Source organism: Puntigrus tetrazona, chromosome 18, assembly GCF_018831695.1.
Source record: "Puntigrus tetrazona isolate hp1 chromosome 18, ASM1883169v1, whole genome shotgun sequence".
NCBI lineage: Eukaryota > Metazoa > Chordata > Actinopteri > Cypriniformes > Cyprinidae > Puntigrus > Puntigrus tetrazona.
In genome coordinates this window covers 21,496,048-21,514,334 of record NC_056716.1, presented here as the reverse complement: position 1 = coordinate 21,514,334, position 18,287 = coordinate 21,496,048, and the positions used below count along the sequence as shown (strand labels likewise).

At 38.1% G+C, this 18,287-nt stretch overlaps 1 protein-coding gene across 1 annotated transcript in view; it reads right to left on the bottom strand.

The window, feature by feature from the left end:
* pclob (piccolo presynaptic cytomatrix protein b) overlaps nucleotides 1–18,287 on the bottom strand; it is a 68,807-nt gene that overhangs the window by 31,800 nt on the left and 18,720 nt on the right. Inside the window, 8 exon segments of the mRNA XM_043264292.1 lie at nucleotides 150–596; nucleotides 10,592–11,692; nucleotides 12,387–13,205; nucleotides 13,340–14,227; nucleotides 14,366–15,190; nucleotides 15,299–16,066; nucleotides 16,230–17,024; nucleotides 17,281–18,102. Coding sequence (XP_043120227.1) covers nucleotides 150–596; nucleotides 10,592–11,692; nucleotides 12,387–13,205; nucleotides 13,340–14,227; nucleotides 14,366–15,190; nucleotides 15,299–16,066; nucleotides 16,230–17,024; nucleotides 17,281–18,102 — 6,465 coding nt within the window.

Below are 18,287 nucleotides of genomic sequence, written 5' to 3'. Positions count from 1 at the left end.
CATTAAATATTGCAGGTCTTTTTCCTAAAACATGCCTACCTCTTACTCATGACAAATAAAATGTATACAGTACAAGAAAATTAAATTAAACAAAGTTTTAAATAGCAGAATAAAACACATTGCTCAATAATGCAAATGTAATGTTATACCTTTACTACATCTGCTTCAGTTGGCACTGCTGGAAGCATAGACATCAGTTTTGTTTCTACTTGTGTTTCTTCAGGGACTTTTTCTTTCAAAGTGACCTCCGCAGCAGTAATAACAGCTTTCTGAGTCTCTGCAGCTGGTATTGGTGCCACCACAGCTGTCATGTCTGTCTGCAGCATATCTGTGGTAGGAACAACAGAGAGAGGTGCAGGGACTGCTGGAGTGGTCACTGCTACCTTTGTAGAGATGGTTTTCTCCTCCTCTGCCTGCTTTCCATGTGATGATTTTGGCTCAGATTTTGAAAGAGGTTTCTGTGCAGGTGCAGCAATCTCAGACAGATGTGTTTTCGATGGCTTCTCTTTTGGGCTGGATATTGGTATTTTTCCCATGTCTCCGAGCTGCCCAGCTAGAGCTCTCTGTGTTTGACAATTCAAGCATAACCACTCAGCCTAGAAAAAAAGACACGTTCAATGAGATTTTATAAATATAGCAAATAATTTTAAATGTAAATAATACTAAGAAAATAAAGACATACTATAAATGTCACTAAATATTCCGATGCTCCTTATTGCTGCACCATGATATTATATTTTCCCCCCAAAAGTAAATATGTTTGAAGAAATTACTACCAATCCAAAGGCATGTAATTTTTTTAAAGATTGCATAGGACAGCAATGAAATGCACAATAAATACATTTTCCTCAGCTATTTTACAATGGCTTTTTCCTTTTCATTATTCTTTCAGGTTAAAGTAGCAGTAAAACACCTTTCTCTGTTCCTTCAGAGGTGTGTTTGTATGTGTTTATGAGAAAGAATGAGAAAAAAAAGCTTGCACTGTGGACATGGTATGATTCAAATGTGCATGATGAGCGTGCACATACACACACACACAGAGAGTCTTTACAGGAGATTAGGGTTTATTCCCACGTCCAGTGATGGAAACAAACCATAATTCATAGGCACATGGTCTGACTTGAAAACTGTTCTTTATTATGTAACACCCCCTCTGTCTCTTTTGTCATACTCAAAGGCTTAGTCACAAAGCTGTGATTATAGAAAAACATTTTCTTAGAAATTGCATTGTAAATCAAATAATTTAAAAAGCATGGGTATGCAAATGCATTTCCAAAGGAAATAAATTGAAAGACAAATCCCAAGACTAACTCCAGACTGAAGCCATAACTCTAATCCAACATAGCTAATCTATTAAAAAATGTGTCTCCTTATTTTGCATCTCTCTGCTCTAATGACATTCTATTAATGAATGCAACAGAAAGCTGGCAGTTGTATTCTGGATCTTAACACTAGAAAAAAAATGAGCCATTTCCAGATGATGGTGGACACATGTAATCACAGACAAAGAGGATAAGCCAACAAGGTAGATCAAGACAGCCTTCCTCTTCAGAATGTATGAATTACAATAAAATACCAGACTTAAGAACAAGGGCTTGACTAGGTCATTACAAAGTGTCACCATGGAAACCAGATAAGATTTATGTCTGTCTTGAGCCTTTAACTCTGTACCAAAACCTAGTGAGCTGCCTACCAAGACAGTTTCTTAGGTGTGTTTAGGCAGACTGTTTTTCAGACAGAAGGCAAAATAAATAAAAAAACAATGCAAAATGTACTAGTTTACTCAATATATTTATGCTATTGAACTGTGCTTATAATCATGCTTGTGAAATGCAAATTCTACTGAAATCTTATGAAGGGTAAAAATGTTCCAAAAGCCAATTACATTTTAATCCACAAACTTAATAAATAACAACAGACTGGAAAAGCTTTGTAGTTCTTGTAAATTTTGGCACATTTGTGAATAATTTGTAATGGAGTCACATTGATGAGGCGACTGCCTACAGCAGCTTGTTTATTGAGAAAAGCCCTTAAGGGCACTTCTGAGCAAGAGAAGCTTCATGAGAAACAAAGTGCTTCTAATAAGGTTCAGCATCCAGTACTTAATAAATCCTATAAATAAGGCAACAAATACGAACATGATATGTTAGGTAACTACTGACGTACTATAAACTAGATATGCAATTTTTCCTTTATAATAGCAAGATAAATTAACTCACAAACACAGCCATAACATGAACAGAAACGCCCATGGTTGCAAAAATAAATGAGAACAAGCTCATTTCAACACTGGCTATGGTTTTAGTAAAAGGTGCAATCATCACCTCTAATTGGAAACTTGACGGCTTATACATATGCAAATCAGAAGAAGTCTGATTCAGCACACAGGATCATCAGAGCAGGGAGACCAATCAGGAGATTAGTTAACAATAAAAGGAACCAATCATCTTTTCCAGCATGTACGACTTTGTGAAAGAATGTCCTCATCACTGCTGCTTGTCAGTACTGTGTACGCAGGCAATGTAGAGTGCTGATCATACCACATAAATTAAACTGCAAAAACAAAAAGACTGAATTGTGGGTGCTACAAATAGGAACATATCCAAAAAGTGCTTGATCAAGGTGCTAAACAAGGATGCACAAAACTGCATATTTTTTAAATCAATTATGCCATTATTCCTTTGCGATACCTATATAATTAATTTGTCTGTGATTTACACTTCTCTGGGATAAATCGGATTTGTTTGTTTCACATCTCACACTATGGAAATACAGCAACAAGGAACGGTAAGAAACAAAAACAATCTGTCTTTGATAGATGAGAAAATAATAATGTTTCACAAGAAAAAAAAACCACCTACATTTTGAGCACATTCTTGCCAATGCTTTAAAAGATAGCAATCCAGTCTACATAAAAACGAGAACGCTAAATTCTGCACTCTGTTTTACTTTGACTTTTTTCATGCAACACAGCAGTGGAAGATCATGCAACATTACCCAACATCATTCCCACCGCATAGTGTTAGTAAGGCTGGTTTGCACTTGTTTTGACATTCGTATCATTTACTATGGAATATGAAACGTTAAAACTACTAGTACACTGCTACAAACTCCATCTTACATTTACAATGTTTGACTGATGAAAAGATTTTCTTTGGTGTGTCTAAAGTAGCGTTTTCAGAACTTTATGATTCTTTGTTGTGTGTTTTGCATTAACTAATTTCTTGAAATACTGACTATAAGACACACCGACTACAGAAATTTTACTGAATTTTATTTGACCTTTTAAAAATCTATTAAATTTGCATACTTTTTCCAGAGTTAGGAATAAACAAATAAATGTTTTGTTTTTCATTTTCCACCCTTTTTTAAACCCTCAGGGGCAATGCTGAGCAAGAGAGGTTTCACAAGGAATAAAGTGCTTCCAATAAGGTTCAACATTCAGTAAATCTAGTAAATAAAACAACAAATGCTAACATGATATGAAAAAAAATCCCAAACATTTAAATATCTGACACCACTGGTTCTCTGAATATTAGATACAGCATATATACTCAAGTTTATTGCTGATTTATGTTTTTATGTCCATTGTTTTTCCTGTAATTTTATGTTGTGTCGGTAGCATCCTGGTAGAATGATAGTGAATGGTATTATTACTTGGTCCTTCCTGTTGCGCAAATGCATCTCTGTGTCCGCTGCAGCTGGTTCTGAACCAGCCTGGCCTGACTGAACGCCATCCTTTAATTACACACAACTAGTGAGGACCAGCAGGCCTGGAGACATGCGCCTTTGTTCTCAGTGATTAACCCCAGAGAAAAACACATCAGCTTTCTGATGATAAGACTCATCAAGCCTTACAGCACCACAACAAGACACTCTCCACTGAAGGAGATATCTGACCTTTTACCAAGCTCTAATCTGGTAAATCTGTTCAACTTCAACCAGCCAGGATGACCTGGGGTAATAGCTAATGGCTTAGCCGTATAAGTTGTATCTTTTCGATATCTGCTATACTCACGGCAACCTGTAACTCTCCAGCCATCTAGGCAATTGCATTATTCCTTAAGAGCTGCTTAAAATATCGCTCTTTCATTCATCTGCTAAGGGCAGTACAATCTGCAATGCCAAAAGCCATTAGGATAATAACACTTTGTATTCAACATTCACTGCTGCAAAAGCTTGCTCTGTAAATAAATGCATACTAATAGCGTTCCAAGCTGCAGCTCTTTCAGAAAGAATACGATTGCATTTAGTAACATGCCACAAGTTTGCATAATATTCTGAAACATCTCACAGCACATTCCAAGTGAAATAAAACTAAAGCCCAGTAAGCATCAGTCAGAGTTTGTTTTATTTTGTCAGCCTGCCCGTACTACAAAGCGGGAACAGATTTGCATTTGAGAAGTAAAATGAATTTACAGCCAAAGTTATATATTAGAGGTGATATTCCTCCACGGGACCCCAGCACTGCAGAGCAGCATCCGACACCGTATTGATTCCTGGCAGCTGCCTTTGGCAACGGTTGTAACTGGCTAATATAGTGAGCTTTCAACCACCCCCGCAGCGGTACAGTCCCAATAAATCAGGCCCAATGATAATAGAGAATCTTGACCTACTAATCTGTAATAAGCAGAGTGCTCGGCACTGAAGGCACAGAGCCAAACCATGCCGCCCACCGGTGTGACGGAAAGTAGATAAACAGAGAAAGGTGTAGAGAAGATTAAAAAAAAAAAAAAAAAAAAACTATCCTCTTTTTTATTCTTGCGTGCCTCAGCAAAAAGCATAATTGAAGACATGCAATTTATCTTGGGTGCAGGATGAAAGACAGAAGATGAAATATTTCCAATTTTCTTTATAAATGACCACACTATGCGGAGTGCTTCAAAATGCTCTGTTTGTGCCTTAGTGATGTTCTTTTGACTGCTCTCATTTAAACAGGCCAAACATGCACAGGCACGCTGTAGGTAGCATCTAGAGAGCTCACTGCTTTAAAAGCAGCTTGCGAGAAGGGAAAAAAAGGTTAGGTGCATCTCTCTAGTCTCGCCTCAGACTATTTATACACCCACCGTCTCCTCCAGGGCAGCTCTCTTTTTTGACTCGGCAACAGTTGCCGTCTGCATTCGAGAATATGAAATATCTCTTCCTGCAGCTGTCTGTGATTCCTACAGCATTTGCAACAGAGGCAATCTCATGCGTTGGCGTGCGTGCAACCTATAAATGTCATTATGACTGTGCAGGTCAAAGATTAGGAGAATTAGATTTGTTGCAGTGTAATTCCTGAAAATTGTGCTTGCTTCGCTCAAATCGTTCTAATATCTTTTGTAGAAAGAAATAAAAGCAACAGACTCACATCTCATCATCTATTTCTATGCCTGTGCATTAAAAACATTGCCGCAGGCAGCAATTATGGAGCCAAGCACACTTGTGGAATGGAATCTTGTAATGCAGAGTAGATCTGTGTAACATACCTTGTGAGGCTACACAGATTTGTGTAGTCATGACAACTGCTGACAGCTAGTGTTTTGAAAACAACTGGTTCAAAGGCTAAAAGCAGATTCATTATTGCATTATTGCTTTTGACCTAAAGCTTAGTGTTGATGGCAAATACAGAGTTACTTTTTAGTATGAAATCTTTTGTTTCAATATTTAGCATCATCAATAGTAACTTTGTAGCAATGCTGCAATCAATCTTAGCCATTTAAGTAGCTGTCATTAGAATAATTCTGCTAGTCATTTCAATGTAAATACATCACAGCATTGAGAAAAATAGCCTCACTATTTTTTCTGCTCGGCAAAACTTGTGTCAAAATCGTTGACCCAGAAATGTAAATTCTTTGGTATGTCCAAAAATAGAAGGGATAGTCCAAAAAAACTGTCAGATCAGGTTAAAGTATTCTTCCAACAAAATTAAAAATTATATATCTGCTCAAAATTAAATTTTATTTTTCTTGTTAAAATGCAATTTATTCATGTGACGCAAAGTTGAATTTTAAGCAGTCGTGACTACAACCCACAGTGTCACATGATCCTTTAGAAACAATTGTAATACTAATTATTCTAATCATTATCCAGGTTGAAAACAGTTGTACAGATTATATTTCTTTGTGGAAACAGGGATACATTTTTTCAGTCTTCTTTGATGAATAGAAAGTTCACAAGAACAAGCCTTTATTTGAAACAGTTTTTTTGTAACATTATACCACATTTAATCAAATTAACCCATTCTTGCTAAATAAAGAAGGTCACACATTATATTAGGTGGTCTTAACTATTATGTACTTTCATCAAAAATAAGTACAATGTACTTATTGTGTTCATACTGTATTGCAAAACACTTGTGTTGCTATCGAGATGGGATACGGGTAAGGTTAGGGCCAGGTTTGGTGATATGGGTAGGTTTAACCCAGTAAGCGGTAAAGGATAGGTCAGCAGTGTAATTATAAATGAAGTCAAAGAGATTAATTACACATGTAATTAATCAAGGTAATCCAGGTATTTTTTTACATATACATACAATGTAAAAACATTTATGTACATAATAAGTGCATTGTACCAAATGATTCATTTAAATGTAAGTCCACCTAACATAAAGTGGGACCAAAAAGTACTAATTTCTTAAATATTAAACTTATGAATCAACTTTTGAACAATAGTTTATCTAAAGCTTCCAACTCCAGATGAAAGAATGTTGAATGTCTAGGGGCCAAAACAAACAGAAAAAACAGCGGAGAAAGGCTAACAGTTACAATATATGCCCACACACCTTTGGTGCTTGGCCCCATAAAAAGATAGACTGTAGCCCCTTGCAGGTAAGGTTATACGATACGAGTTGGTTAATGGCATTAAATTAGTCTAGCGGGTTTAACGTGCCTCTCAGAGTCTCAGTATAATAAACATCATTTATTAGCAAGCAGAACACACCTTGAACTCTTTTCCACGCAATGCACCACTGGGATGATCATATTACTGTGAATAAAGCATCCAGGGCACAAACACACAGACACACCAAAACACACCCACACATGTGCGCACACACAGAAAGAGAGGAAGAGAAAAAGTGTGTGCGTGGTGACAATGGCCATGTTGTGTAAATCACCAGAGCATTGTTTCGTGTTAATGACATGCCATAGAAAATTCGATCCCATCGAGAGGATACACAATTCTCTCGGGCACAGCTGGACACCAGTGTATTACCACCAGAAGAACAATGAGGAAACACAGCAGACAGTAACCACCGCTGCTCAGTCCATTACTGCATATAAGACAAAACAGAACACTCTGTTCTTTAAAGGAGGCATATCATATGAAATTGAATTTCTCGCTTGCAATAAGAGTTTCATATACAGTAGCTATGTAAACAACTGAGAGGAAACGAAAGTTTAATCTCCAGTACAAACAAGCTATCTATTGCAGTAAGGCTGCACTAAAGAAAGTGGAAATGGGTGCATTTCTGACATCAGGGAAAAAAAGGTATGTAATACCTGGAGAAAGCTATCGATTTGCATTCCCATTTATCTTAATGGCAGTTGCTTGCCTAGCAAAGGGCAATACTGCACTAAGGTGCAAATGGTAATGTAAACTAAATATCGCAGATGTTGTTCGTGCAAGAAACCTTGATTATCAATGGACATGTTAGTGTACAAACTTTAATTTCTCTTTAGCAATAAGTCAAGTACAAACAGACTATCTATTGCAATAAAGCTGCACTAATGAAATCAGAAATGATTGGATTTCTGACACCAGCGAACATAAAATCTATAATACCTGGAGTTTCTTGTCTAGCTCAGGTCATCACTGGGCTAATGGTGACATTTAAATATCACATTAAATATCAAATATTTTAGTCTAAGAAACCTTAACTATTATTGCAAATGGACTTGTTATTAAATTTAATGTAAAATGTTAAATTAGTATAATATGACCCTTAAAAATGTATAACAAAGTATTATAAATTATCACCCTAATGGCTTACCTAAATATAACATCATTATTTTATCTTTCTTAATTAACTACTTATTAATAATGTCTTTATTTTTTGTTTATGCAAAATCTGCAATTGCACAAAATAAAAAGTCAGCATAGACTGTTAGATGGCATCCTAAAATACACAAGTCCCCTTGGGTCCAGCGACAGCTTTCTTGGAGCTGCTGTCACAATGCTAGCTGAGGTAGATTAAAATCTAAAGCTATTTTTGGCCAACGGTGTGCCAGATGCGGACACGGCATATCACTAAATATCTTAATATCACGCATCAGCGTTTGAAGCTACGCCTAAAGCCTTACGCATGACAGATATGTGAATGTGCATTGTCATTCAAAAAGCTTTTTGGGCATACACTGTATTTTTCAATTAACATCAGAAGCACAGGGTCTGTTTTCTTGTGTGAAGGTGCGGGATTGCAGAGGCTAGAGTTAAAGGCTCATGTTAAGGGCATATTACAAGAGACTGACTATGTCATATCCAAAAGGTCAGGATGACAGTGCAGTGCCAAATATGATTTAGCACTTAAAAATACAAGCCTGTCAGTTTCTAAGAGGGCCATCTCCTGGAAATACTTAAAAATATATATATGTATAAAGATGAAAATATTCTAGACAGAGTAACCCCATAAACTGAGAATTAAAAAGACAAAGTTATAAAATCTATAAATCTATAATCTATATCAAATCCATAAATGCAATAAATAACCTGTTTATAAATGTTTAAACTATACAGAAACACTGCAAATATACCAACTGATAAAACATAATAGTGCATACTTTTTCCTTAAGTTAGGGTTACATTCATATGATTTTATATTGTATGTAAACCTACAGAGGACATGGGTGTTCAGAACATCCCAACAAAGTCAATTATATTGATTAAATTTGCCCATTTACATCTACACTGCACATTTTTCTGCTGCAAATATACTCATCACAAAGGCGTGGCATAAATGTATTTGCACAATTTTTGGAAACACATTTTTGGATCACAGGCGATAGTTCATTAGCATGCACAGCAGGCAGAAAATGAGATGCAAGCTGACTGTCAAAACAGAGCTTCTATAGCTTGTCAGAGTAAAGGCACCATAGGAGCATATTTTACCAGGTTAAACGCTTCCTTGACACAGTCAAGTGTTTACTGATTAATTTACTAATTAACATTAGCCCATTGTAGCCTATTATATTATTACACTTTCTAAACAACTGAAATTAAAAAAAAAAATACATCAGAGATGCTACACTCGTATATTGCTTGTAGTGCACCACTGACAGAGTACAGCTGCAGCTGGACACAGAACAGACGATCATTACAGAGTATTAAATACTGTAACATGCCTTATTCGCATGCCATTTCCTTAATCCACCAATCCATAAATCAAACGGTTTTCCCATTAAATTACTACAATCGAAGTTCTGATGAAAGCACTGAACACAGCTTGTTGGGGTCACAAGCACAGGAAGTCATATTATCATAAATGATGGACGGCTGACATGCTGTGGAAGTGGCCATGCGCACACTGCAGATGGCGTGGGAGCTTTAGTCCATCAGTCCACAAGCAGGAGAAAGACATCTGACAACTCACCCAGCCCCCACCCTCATCACCACCTTTTATTGGGATATCATGAGGCACACCACCCGTCTCCATATTCAAACCCTTGATCGCTTTAGCAGTGTGCTGCAAACTGTGGTTCTCTTCCATCAGTCTGTTACGTAATCACACATTTTGTCCAAACACAGGAATTCTTGCCCCAGAGTCAGCATTCAGCACGTTTCAGCATTAGCGTCAGGCTATGCTCTCATAAATACCACTCATGCAGATTACCGACTCTGCTCTCCAAGCTTAATGTTTACTCAAGGCCTGGGCATCTCACCAAACAAAAGTTTGTCCACATTTGCAATGCAGAGGGCATGCATAATTTAAGAAAAAATAAAATACTCTTGTTTCGCATACAAACAGCAGTTTTAAATCATCACAGCAACACTACTGCCTACTTTGAGTTTTTTTTTTACGCTTTGAATTCCAAACAGTTTCATTTATTAGCAGTTTTAAATCACCAAAGGGACAATAGAGCCTACTTTAATTTTCTAGGCTTTGGATTTCAAAGTCACTTAATTTCTTAGTAGGGTTTTGTTGACTCAATCTATAGTGTCTGTTATTGGCCAAACCTGAAAGAATGCCAATCACTCATTGGTCCCTGCAGAATGCTAATGCATTTATTGGCTCTTCTACTGCATCCTCAGCCCTTGTGGAGTTTTAGTGAAATTACAATCATTTGGAAAGAGCCATCTGGGGAATGAGTGGGCATAACGGAGGTTACGAACTGCATGTTGGAGAACCCACCACTCCAGATTTTCTGTCTGTCAGACTCGTGCACCCAAGAACATTGGCTAATTAGTCATCAATGCATAAGAGCTAAGAAAGATTTAGATATCAGTCAGAAGAGCCCTTTCAGTAGGGACTCCCAAACAACAGTCTAAGTACTTCATTCAGGAAATCAAATTAAATTAACAATGAACACTTATATTATTTATTTACTAAAGATACATATTAAAACCAGACCTTTAGAAACAAAAACATAAGCCAACAAAATAGTTAATGACTCACCTCAGCAAGGTGAGGCATGGGGTTAAATCCACAGAGATGACATACAACGCTTTTACATTCAGTGCAGGTGTTGTAATTAGGAGGGTCCTTCGAGCCCATGTTAAGATCCACTTTGCAAAGTGGGCAGGTGGATGGTTCAGATGCACTTTCAGGATCTTTTACTACTTTATCCTGACCAGTTTCAGGTTTATCCTTTTCTGAAGTAGGTATCCTTGATGCTTTAGCCTCATTGAGCTGCTCTGGTTTCTTTTCCAAAGGTGGTTTGTTCTCTTTTTCAGAAAGTACCTTGCTTGGTTCTGTTGCAACGGATCCTTTGCGAGATGTTGGCGGTGTAGCCTTGACTGAGGCCACTGAGGTTTTGCGAGAAGCAGGCACTGTGGGAGATTTACCAGACTCAGTAGAAACTGTGGAGCCTTTACGTGAAGTTGGAGGTGTTGTGGATGGCTCATCTTGAACAGCTGAGGAGATCAGATTAGATGCTGAGCTAAATAATGATGATCCAAAGCCCAGAACTTTCCCTGAGACAGCAGAAACTGACTGTGGTGAGGGTGACCGAGATCTAGCCGTTTCTGTCAGTCCACCAAATCCACCAAAGAACTTTCCTGCAGTTGACTCAGATGGTTTAGAAGGGGGCTGCTGTGCTTTAGGACCACCTAATCCAAAACCAAAGAAACTGGATTCTTGTTTTGGGGGTCCAATTTCGGCAAGTGGCACAGATTTTACAGGAATGGCTGCATCTTTGGATGGCATTTGTTGTGTTTTCACAGGATCTGGTTGAGTATTGTTTTGCTTTGGAGGCTCTTTTCTTAAGCTGATTGTATCAGTTGCCTTAGCATCAGTACTTGCCTTTTGTTGAGGGCTTGGAACTGAGATCTCTTTCTTTATTTCTTGAGCAGGGGCAGCATTCTTTTCAGCTGCAGCAGGTTTTTCATCAGGTTGAGACTCTGGAACTGGAACTGTAGATACCTTTTCAACTTTGGATGGAGTTTGGTTGTCTTTCTCTAAGGGAACTGGCTGAGGTTTCACTGTGGGACTTTCAGATCTTTTGATCCCTGCCTGTGCCCGTTGTACCTGGCAATTGAGGCAGAGCCATTCCTCAACCTGCAATAATTATAAGACAATTACTGGCAATAGATTTTATCCCCTACTCTTGCACTAGGTTTTTATGTAAAAAATAACTTTAAAAAAACTGCTAATAACAATTTAAAATAAATGAACACTTATTCTCATCATTAACATTGGCTCTGTGACAAATTTTTTATCCTTACTTTACATGTCTGTATGTGAAATGCATAAAAAAAGTCAATGAGGGTCAAAGCTGAACTGTTTTTGAACTTATTTGTGTACTCCTTAATTACACAAAATAACTGCCTCAAGTAACACTGCTACAGAATGTTTCTTAGGAATTTCAATTGCTTGCCACACTGACATTATGACTACAAATGGCCCTTTATAAATATTGTTTTTAAATACAAAATAAAGCAAATAGGCACTTATCGGACAAAAAGTCAAAGATATATTGTATTTAGCAGCATTCTAAGTAAACTAAGACTAAGAAATTATAAGTGAAATTTGAGCTTAATTATAGCAGCCTAAAAATGCATGGTAAATATCCTGTTATTGAATTTAACTTTTAACTAAGTCTAAATTCAAAAATTGTTTTTTTGTTTTTTTCCCCACAGTGACATTTTTATGTTCTGTTGTATGATGACAATGCAAGTTATCCTGGCTTACTGTACGTAAATACTGGTACATGGTTTTTAAAACTGTTAAAAGTTGAAGATAAATGTCTTACCTCTGTTTGATGAGGCACTGGATTAAATCCACACTGGATGCACACCGTTGTCTTGCATTCTGTGCATGTGTTAAAATTCTTTGCATCCTTAGAACCAATGTTGAGGTTCACTTTGCATAATAATCCTGTACAGTATGAATCCTGTTCATCCTGTACAGCTGAGCTTATTAAATTAGATGCTGAGCTAAATATAGAGGATCCAAAGCCCAGAACTTTCCCAGACACAGCAGAAACAGACTGTGGTGATGGTGATCGAGATCTAGCTGTTTCTGTTAAGCCACCAAAGCCAAAGAGTTTCCCTGTGGTTGACTCTGATGGCTTAGAGGAAGCAAGTTGTGCCTTAGGACCACTAAATCCAAAACCAAAGAAACTAGATTCTTGTTTTGGCGGCTCTGCCTGTGGAGGAGAAGCAGATTTTTCTGGAGGCTTGTCAGACTCCTTTAAGAGTATGTCAGTTTCTTTGTCTCTCTTTGAATCTGATGTGTCTTTCTTCTGAGAAGATGCAGGTTCTGCCTTTCTATTAGTCTCTGGGGGTTTTGGTGATGCTGAGACTGATTCTTTCTTTTGGATATCCACTAAAACAGGAATCTTAGTTTTATCAGGGATTGCCACAGCTTGAATCTCTTTCTTCTGGGTTTCAGCAACATTTAGAACCTCCAATGATGGTGCCCCTGGTGTTATACTTTCTGTTCTTGGAGGCGGTGCTGAAATTGAGATATTTTCAGGTGGTTCATGGGTTTTTACTTTTGGAGGTCCTTGTGGTTCTACTCCGTTTAATGCTCGCTGTGTTTGGCAGTTCAAACAAAGCCATTCCTTGACCTGTAAAGAAAGATTAAAAATAATTATTAAATTATTTCCGCCATGACATTGACCCATCATTAACATGTTATAGGTTTGTATTGAGACCACTAATGCTAGCAAACAGTTATAACAAAATAGTAGCATTCTCTAACCTCTGTTTCATGGGGTGTTGGGTTGAATCCACAGAAGTTACAAACAATGGTCTTGCACTCTGTGCAGGTATTGTAGTTAGGGGCGTCTTTTGAACCCACATTAAGATCCACTTTGCAAAGAGGACATGTTCTGGTTGCAGCTGCCATTGCTTCTACTAAAGCTTCAGGTACTGCTGAAGGCTGTTGTACCTGCTTTTCATCTGTTTTGTCCTCCTTTGGGTTGTCTGTTATAGGTGATTTTGTGTCACCAGTAGGTGGAACTTTTTGTGAAATAACAGATCCTTTCCGAGAACCAGGAGGTGTTGGTGTAGTCTTAACTGAAGTTTGGGAAACCATGGATGCTTTGCGAGAGGTTGGTGGTGTTGTGGTTTTTGCAGACGTTTCAGAAGCTGTGGAAGCCTTACGAGACGTTGGTGGTGGTGTGGAGGACTCATCTTGAACAGCTGAGGAGATTAGATTAGATGCAGAGTTCAAAAAGGAGGATCCAAATCCCAGAACCTTCCCTGAGACAGCAGTCACCGAAGGCTGAGGGGATCCAGATCGAGTACCACCAAAACCAAAGCTAAAGAAATTTGTTTCCTCTTTAGAAGGTTCTTGTTTGTATAGTTCAATCGATTTTGCAGGGGATTGATCATGTTTTGGCATTTCAGTTGGTTGTGTTGTAGCTTGCGTCAGTTTGTTCTCTTGATTCTCTTTAGCAACTGATGTACTTATCTTCCCAATAACATCTGGCTTACTTTTTGGAGACACTGGACCTGGAGTATGTATGACAGCCTCCTTGTTTTCTGGTATTGTTGGTGGAGATGCTTTGTTAACCTGTGGCTGTGGTGGGGCAGAGGGAGCTTGAGCTTTCTTCACTTGGCAGTTTAAACACAGCCATTCCTTAACCTGTAGGATAATAATTGGAATTAAAATTATAATGCTAAAAGATTTATTTGAAATTACATTGAATTAACACTAAATAAATGGAACAAATTCAATAACTGATGCATGTTCAACTCACAAATATACAATAAAACAAATTACCTCAGTTTGATGTGGCATGGGATTAAATCCACAAAGATTGCACACTGTATTCTTGCATTCAGTGCAAGTGTTGTAATTTGGTGGATCCCTTTTTATGTCTACTTTACAGAGTGGACATGCTTTCAGAAGCTCTGGACCTGGTCTGTTAATTTTAACATCAGCAGCTGATTCTTTGGTCATCTCATCCTCTGGTTTATCCCCCACTGTTTTCTTTTCATCCTGTTTCTGTGCAGTAATATGTTTGGTTTCTTCTGTTGGTTTAATTTTTTGTGTGGCTTGTGAAGTTTCTGAACCTTTTCGAGATGGTGTTGGAGTCACCTTAACAGAGCTTTGGGACACAGTGGATCCCTTACGAGAACTTGGTGGAGTTTTAGTGGATGACTCATCTTGAACAGCTGAGGATATCAGATTAGATGCTGAACTAAGGAAGGATGACCCAAAACCCATAACTTTGTCAGAGACAGCAGATTGAGGAGAAGGTGACCGGGATCTAGCACCACCAAAACCAAAGCTAAAGAAACTAGACTCTTCCTTAGTCTGTTGAACTTTAGATGATTGACCAGGTTTGGAAGGAGAAACTTCACCTTTAGACTTTTGAGCATTTGGAGTTGGAGTAATTGTAGGTTTTTTAGTCCCTGCTGGAGGTTTCTTGTCCTGCTCAGCAAGGGTATTTTGCTTCATTTCAGGGGAAGGTGGAATTTGAGCCACTTTCTTTTCTGGAGATGCTGGTGGTACTTTGTTGGATTGTGGTTGTGGTTGTGGTTGAGCAGGGGGAGGTCCTGAGGTTCTTTGTACCTGGCAGGTCAAGCATAGCCATTCCTTAACCTGTTGAATATTAAAAAAAGTCAATGAAACTATTAAATATACCAAAATTTTTACATTTCTAATAGAGCCTTTACATATATAAATAGTAATGCTATTGACATATGGTACCTCAGTTTGATGGGGATTGGGATTGAATCCACAGAGATTACAAACAATTTTCTGGCAAGAACTACAAGAACTGTAGTTCTGTGGTTCCTTCTTCAGAGTTTCTTTGCAAAGTGGGCAACTTTTTGGAAGCTCCTCTGGAGCATGTGTAAGTTTGGCCAGATTAGGATCTTCTGTTTTCTGCACTGGCTTTGATTCTAGCATCGTTGTAACAACTAGCTTTGATTCCCCTTCAGGTAGTTTTTGTTTAGCATCTTGAGAAGCAGCTGATCCTTTTCGAGAAGAGGGTGGTGTTGGTGTGTTCTTATTTAAAGTCTGTGAAGCTATAGATTCCTTGCGAGATGTTGGTGGAGTTTTGGTGGAGGATTCATCTTGAACAGCTGAAGAGATCAGGTTAGATGCTGAGCTAAGGATGGAGGATCCAAAACCAAAAACCTTATCAGAGACAGCAGTCTGAGGAGAGGGAGATCGAGATCGAGCACCACCAAAGCCAAAGAAACCTGACTCTTCCTTAATCTTTTCATTTCTAGGTAGTGAAGCAGAGATTGAAGGGGAAGCATCGCTTTTAGATATTTGAGTATTTTGTGTTGTTGGTGTTTTGGTCTCTTTTGAAGATTTCTTTTCCTGCTCTGCTGTAACACTTGGCTTCTTCTCTGGGGTCTTTTCCTTTTGTGGAGATACTGGTGGAAGTACTTTGTTAGACTGTGGCTGAGCTGGAGAAGGACCTGAAGTTCTCTGCATTTGGCAGGTCAAACACAGCCACTCCTTCGCCTGTAGATAATAAGAAAGATTATGCCTATGGCCATACAAACTCATTTACTCATAATTTTAGCCTTATTTCTATTATTTAAATGACAAAATCTATACAGAATCATTTCTGTTAGCAAAATGAGTTTTTATTATGAGATAAATTAAGTGTGAAATACAGACTTACTTCAATTTGATGTGGATTGGGATTGAATCCACAGAGATTGCAAACAATGGTTTTGCAAGAAGTGCAAGAGCTATAGTTTTGTGGGTCCTTCTTAAGGGTCTCTTTACAGAGTGGGCAAGTTTTAAGCTGTTCCTCTTTCACTTGAGCCTGTAGAGGTTTGGATGACTGAGAATCTGGTGGCTGTTTCTGTTCTTGGGTTGGTGAAGGGGTTGGGTTTGATTTTGCTGCAGTAAGATTTAGTTTAGTGTCTTGTGTAGCTACTGATGCTTTTCGAGAAGTGGGAGGTGTTGGGGTTGTCTTATTTGAAGTCTGAGAGACTGTAGACCCTTTGCGAGAAGTTGGTGGAGTTTTAGAAGGTTCATCTTGGACAGCCGAGGAGATCAGATTGGATGCTGAGCTGAGGAAGGAGGAACCAAATCCTAGAACCTTCCCAGAAACAACAGACACAGTGGGCTGAGGAGATGGTGACCTTGAACGAGAACCACCAAAACCAAAGCTGAAAAAATCTGAATCCTGTTGGGAAGATTCAGATTTAGGCGTTTGGTCAGATTTGGCAGGTAAGACATTTTTCTGGATTTGGACCTCTGATGTAGTTTGTTTGGAATCTGCAAGATTGGATTTGTCTTCCTGTTTTGCAGAAGCATTAAGTTTCTGATCTTCTGCTACGACACCCCCAGTGTCTTGTTTCTTTGGTGATGCAGGTGGAGGTAATTTAGTAGTCTGGGTTCCTGGTTTCACAACTGTAGGTTCGGGAGCTCTTTGCATCTGACAGTTCAAACACAGCCATTCCTTCATCTGTAGGATGATGAAAATGGTAACCATACAATTCTGAGAAATACAGACCACTATTGTTTCATGCTGAAATATTATAAACTGTCCATTCATAATAAATTAATTACCATGCTGAAATGTATTTTCAATGAGAATGTGAAAAAAGTCTGTATATATATACACTTTATATATATATATATATATATATATATATATATATATATATATATATATATATATATATATATATATATATATATATTTTATTTTATTTTCTCACCTCAGTTTGATGTGGCATTGGGTTGAATCCACAGAGATTGCACACGGTGCTCTTGCAAGTAGTACACGTGCTATAATTTGATGGATTCCTCATTATTTCTGCCTTACAAAGTGGGCAAGCCTTTGGAGGCTCGGATGTATGGTCATCTTTTACAGCTTTTCCCTGAACTTCTGTCCTTTTCTCCTCAGGTTTCTTGTCTTTCTGCTGACTTTCAACAGATTTAGCTCCCTGTTTTGGTGATACATCTGCTGATCCCTTCTGAGAAGTAGCTGGTGTTAATGTAGTCATCACAGGAGTATGTGAAGCTGATGAAACCTGCTGCTGACTTGCAAGGAGTGTGGTGGAGGATTCATCTTGTACAGTGGTGGAGATAAGATTTGAAGCTGAACTCAACAGGGAAGAACCAAATCCAAAGACCTTCCCAGAAACACTGGAAGCAGCAGGTTGTGGAGACGGTGATCTAGAGCGACCAAAACCAAACAAGCTACTCTCTTCTTTTGTGGATGCAGCCTTTGGTGAGGCAGTAGATTTTGTGGTTATTGTATCATCCTTTTGTGTTGGCTGTAATGGATTTTTGATTTCCTGCTGCTGGGATGGATTCTGTGTTGGTTGATTTGCACTAGCCTTCATAGACCCTGGTGTTGCACCTGCAGATAATGCTGTCTTTTCATTTTCAGTAGCACCTGTGGAAACAAGTGGCTTCTTCTGGGGAGAAGCAGGATCTAGTTTTGCTTTCTTTAGTGGTGATACTGGTGGAGGTACTTTGTCAGTCTCAGCTTGAGCTCTTTGCATCTGGCAAGTCAGACATAGCCACTCCTTTTTCTGAAACAGCATTACAATAATACATTTAAAATTGAGCACATTTAAAATATGTTTTAAATGATTGTAAGGCCTTTCCTAAATTGTCTAAAGTCATAAATGTTAGTGCCCAAAATGTAATTTACCCAGATACTACCTCAGCAGTAATTAAATAATAATTAAAATAATGAGTATAAGATATTGTTATT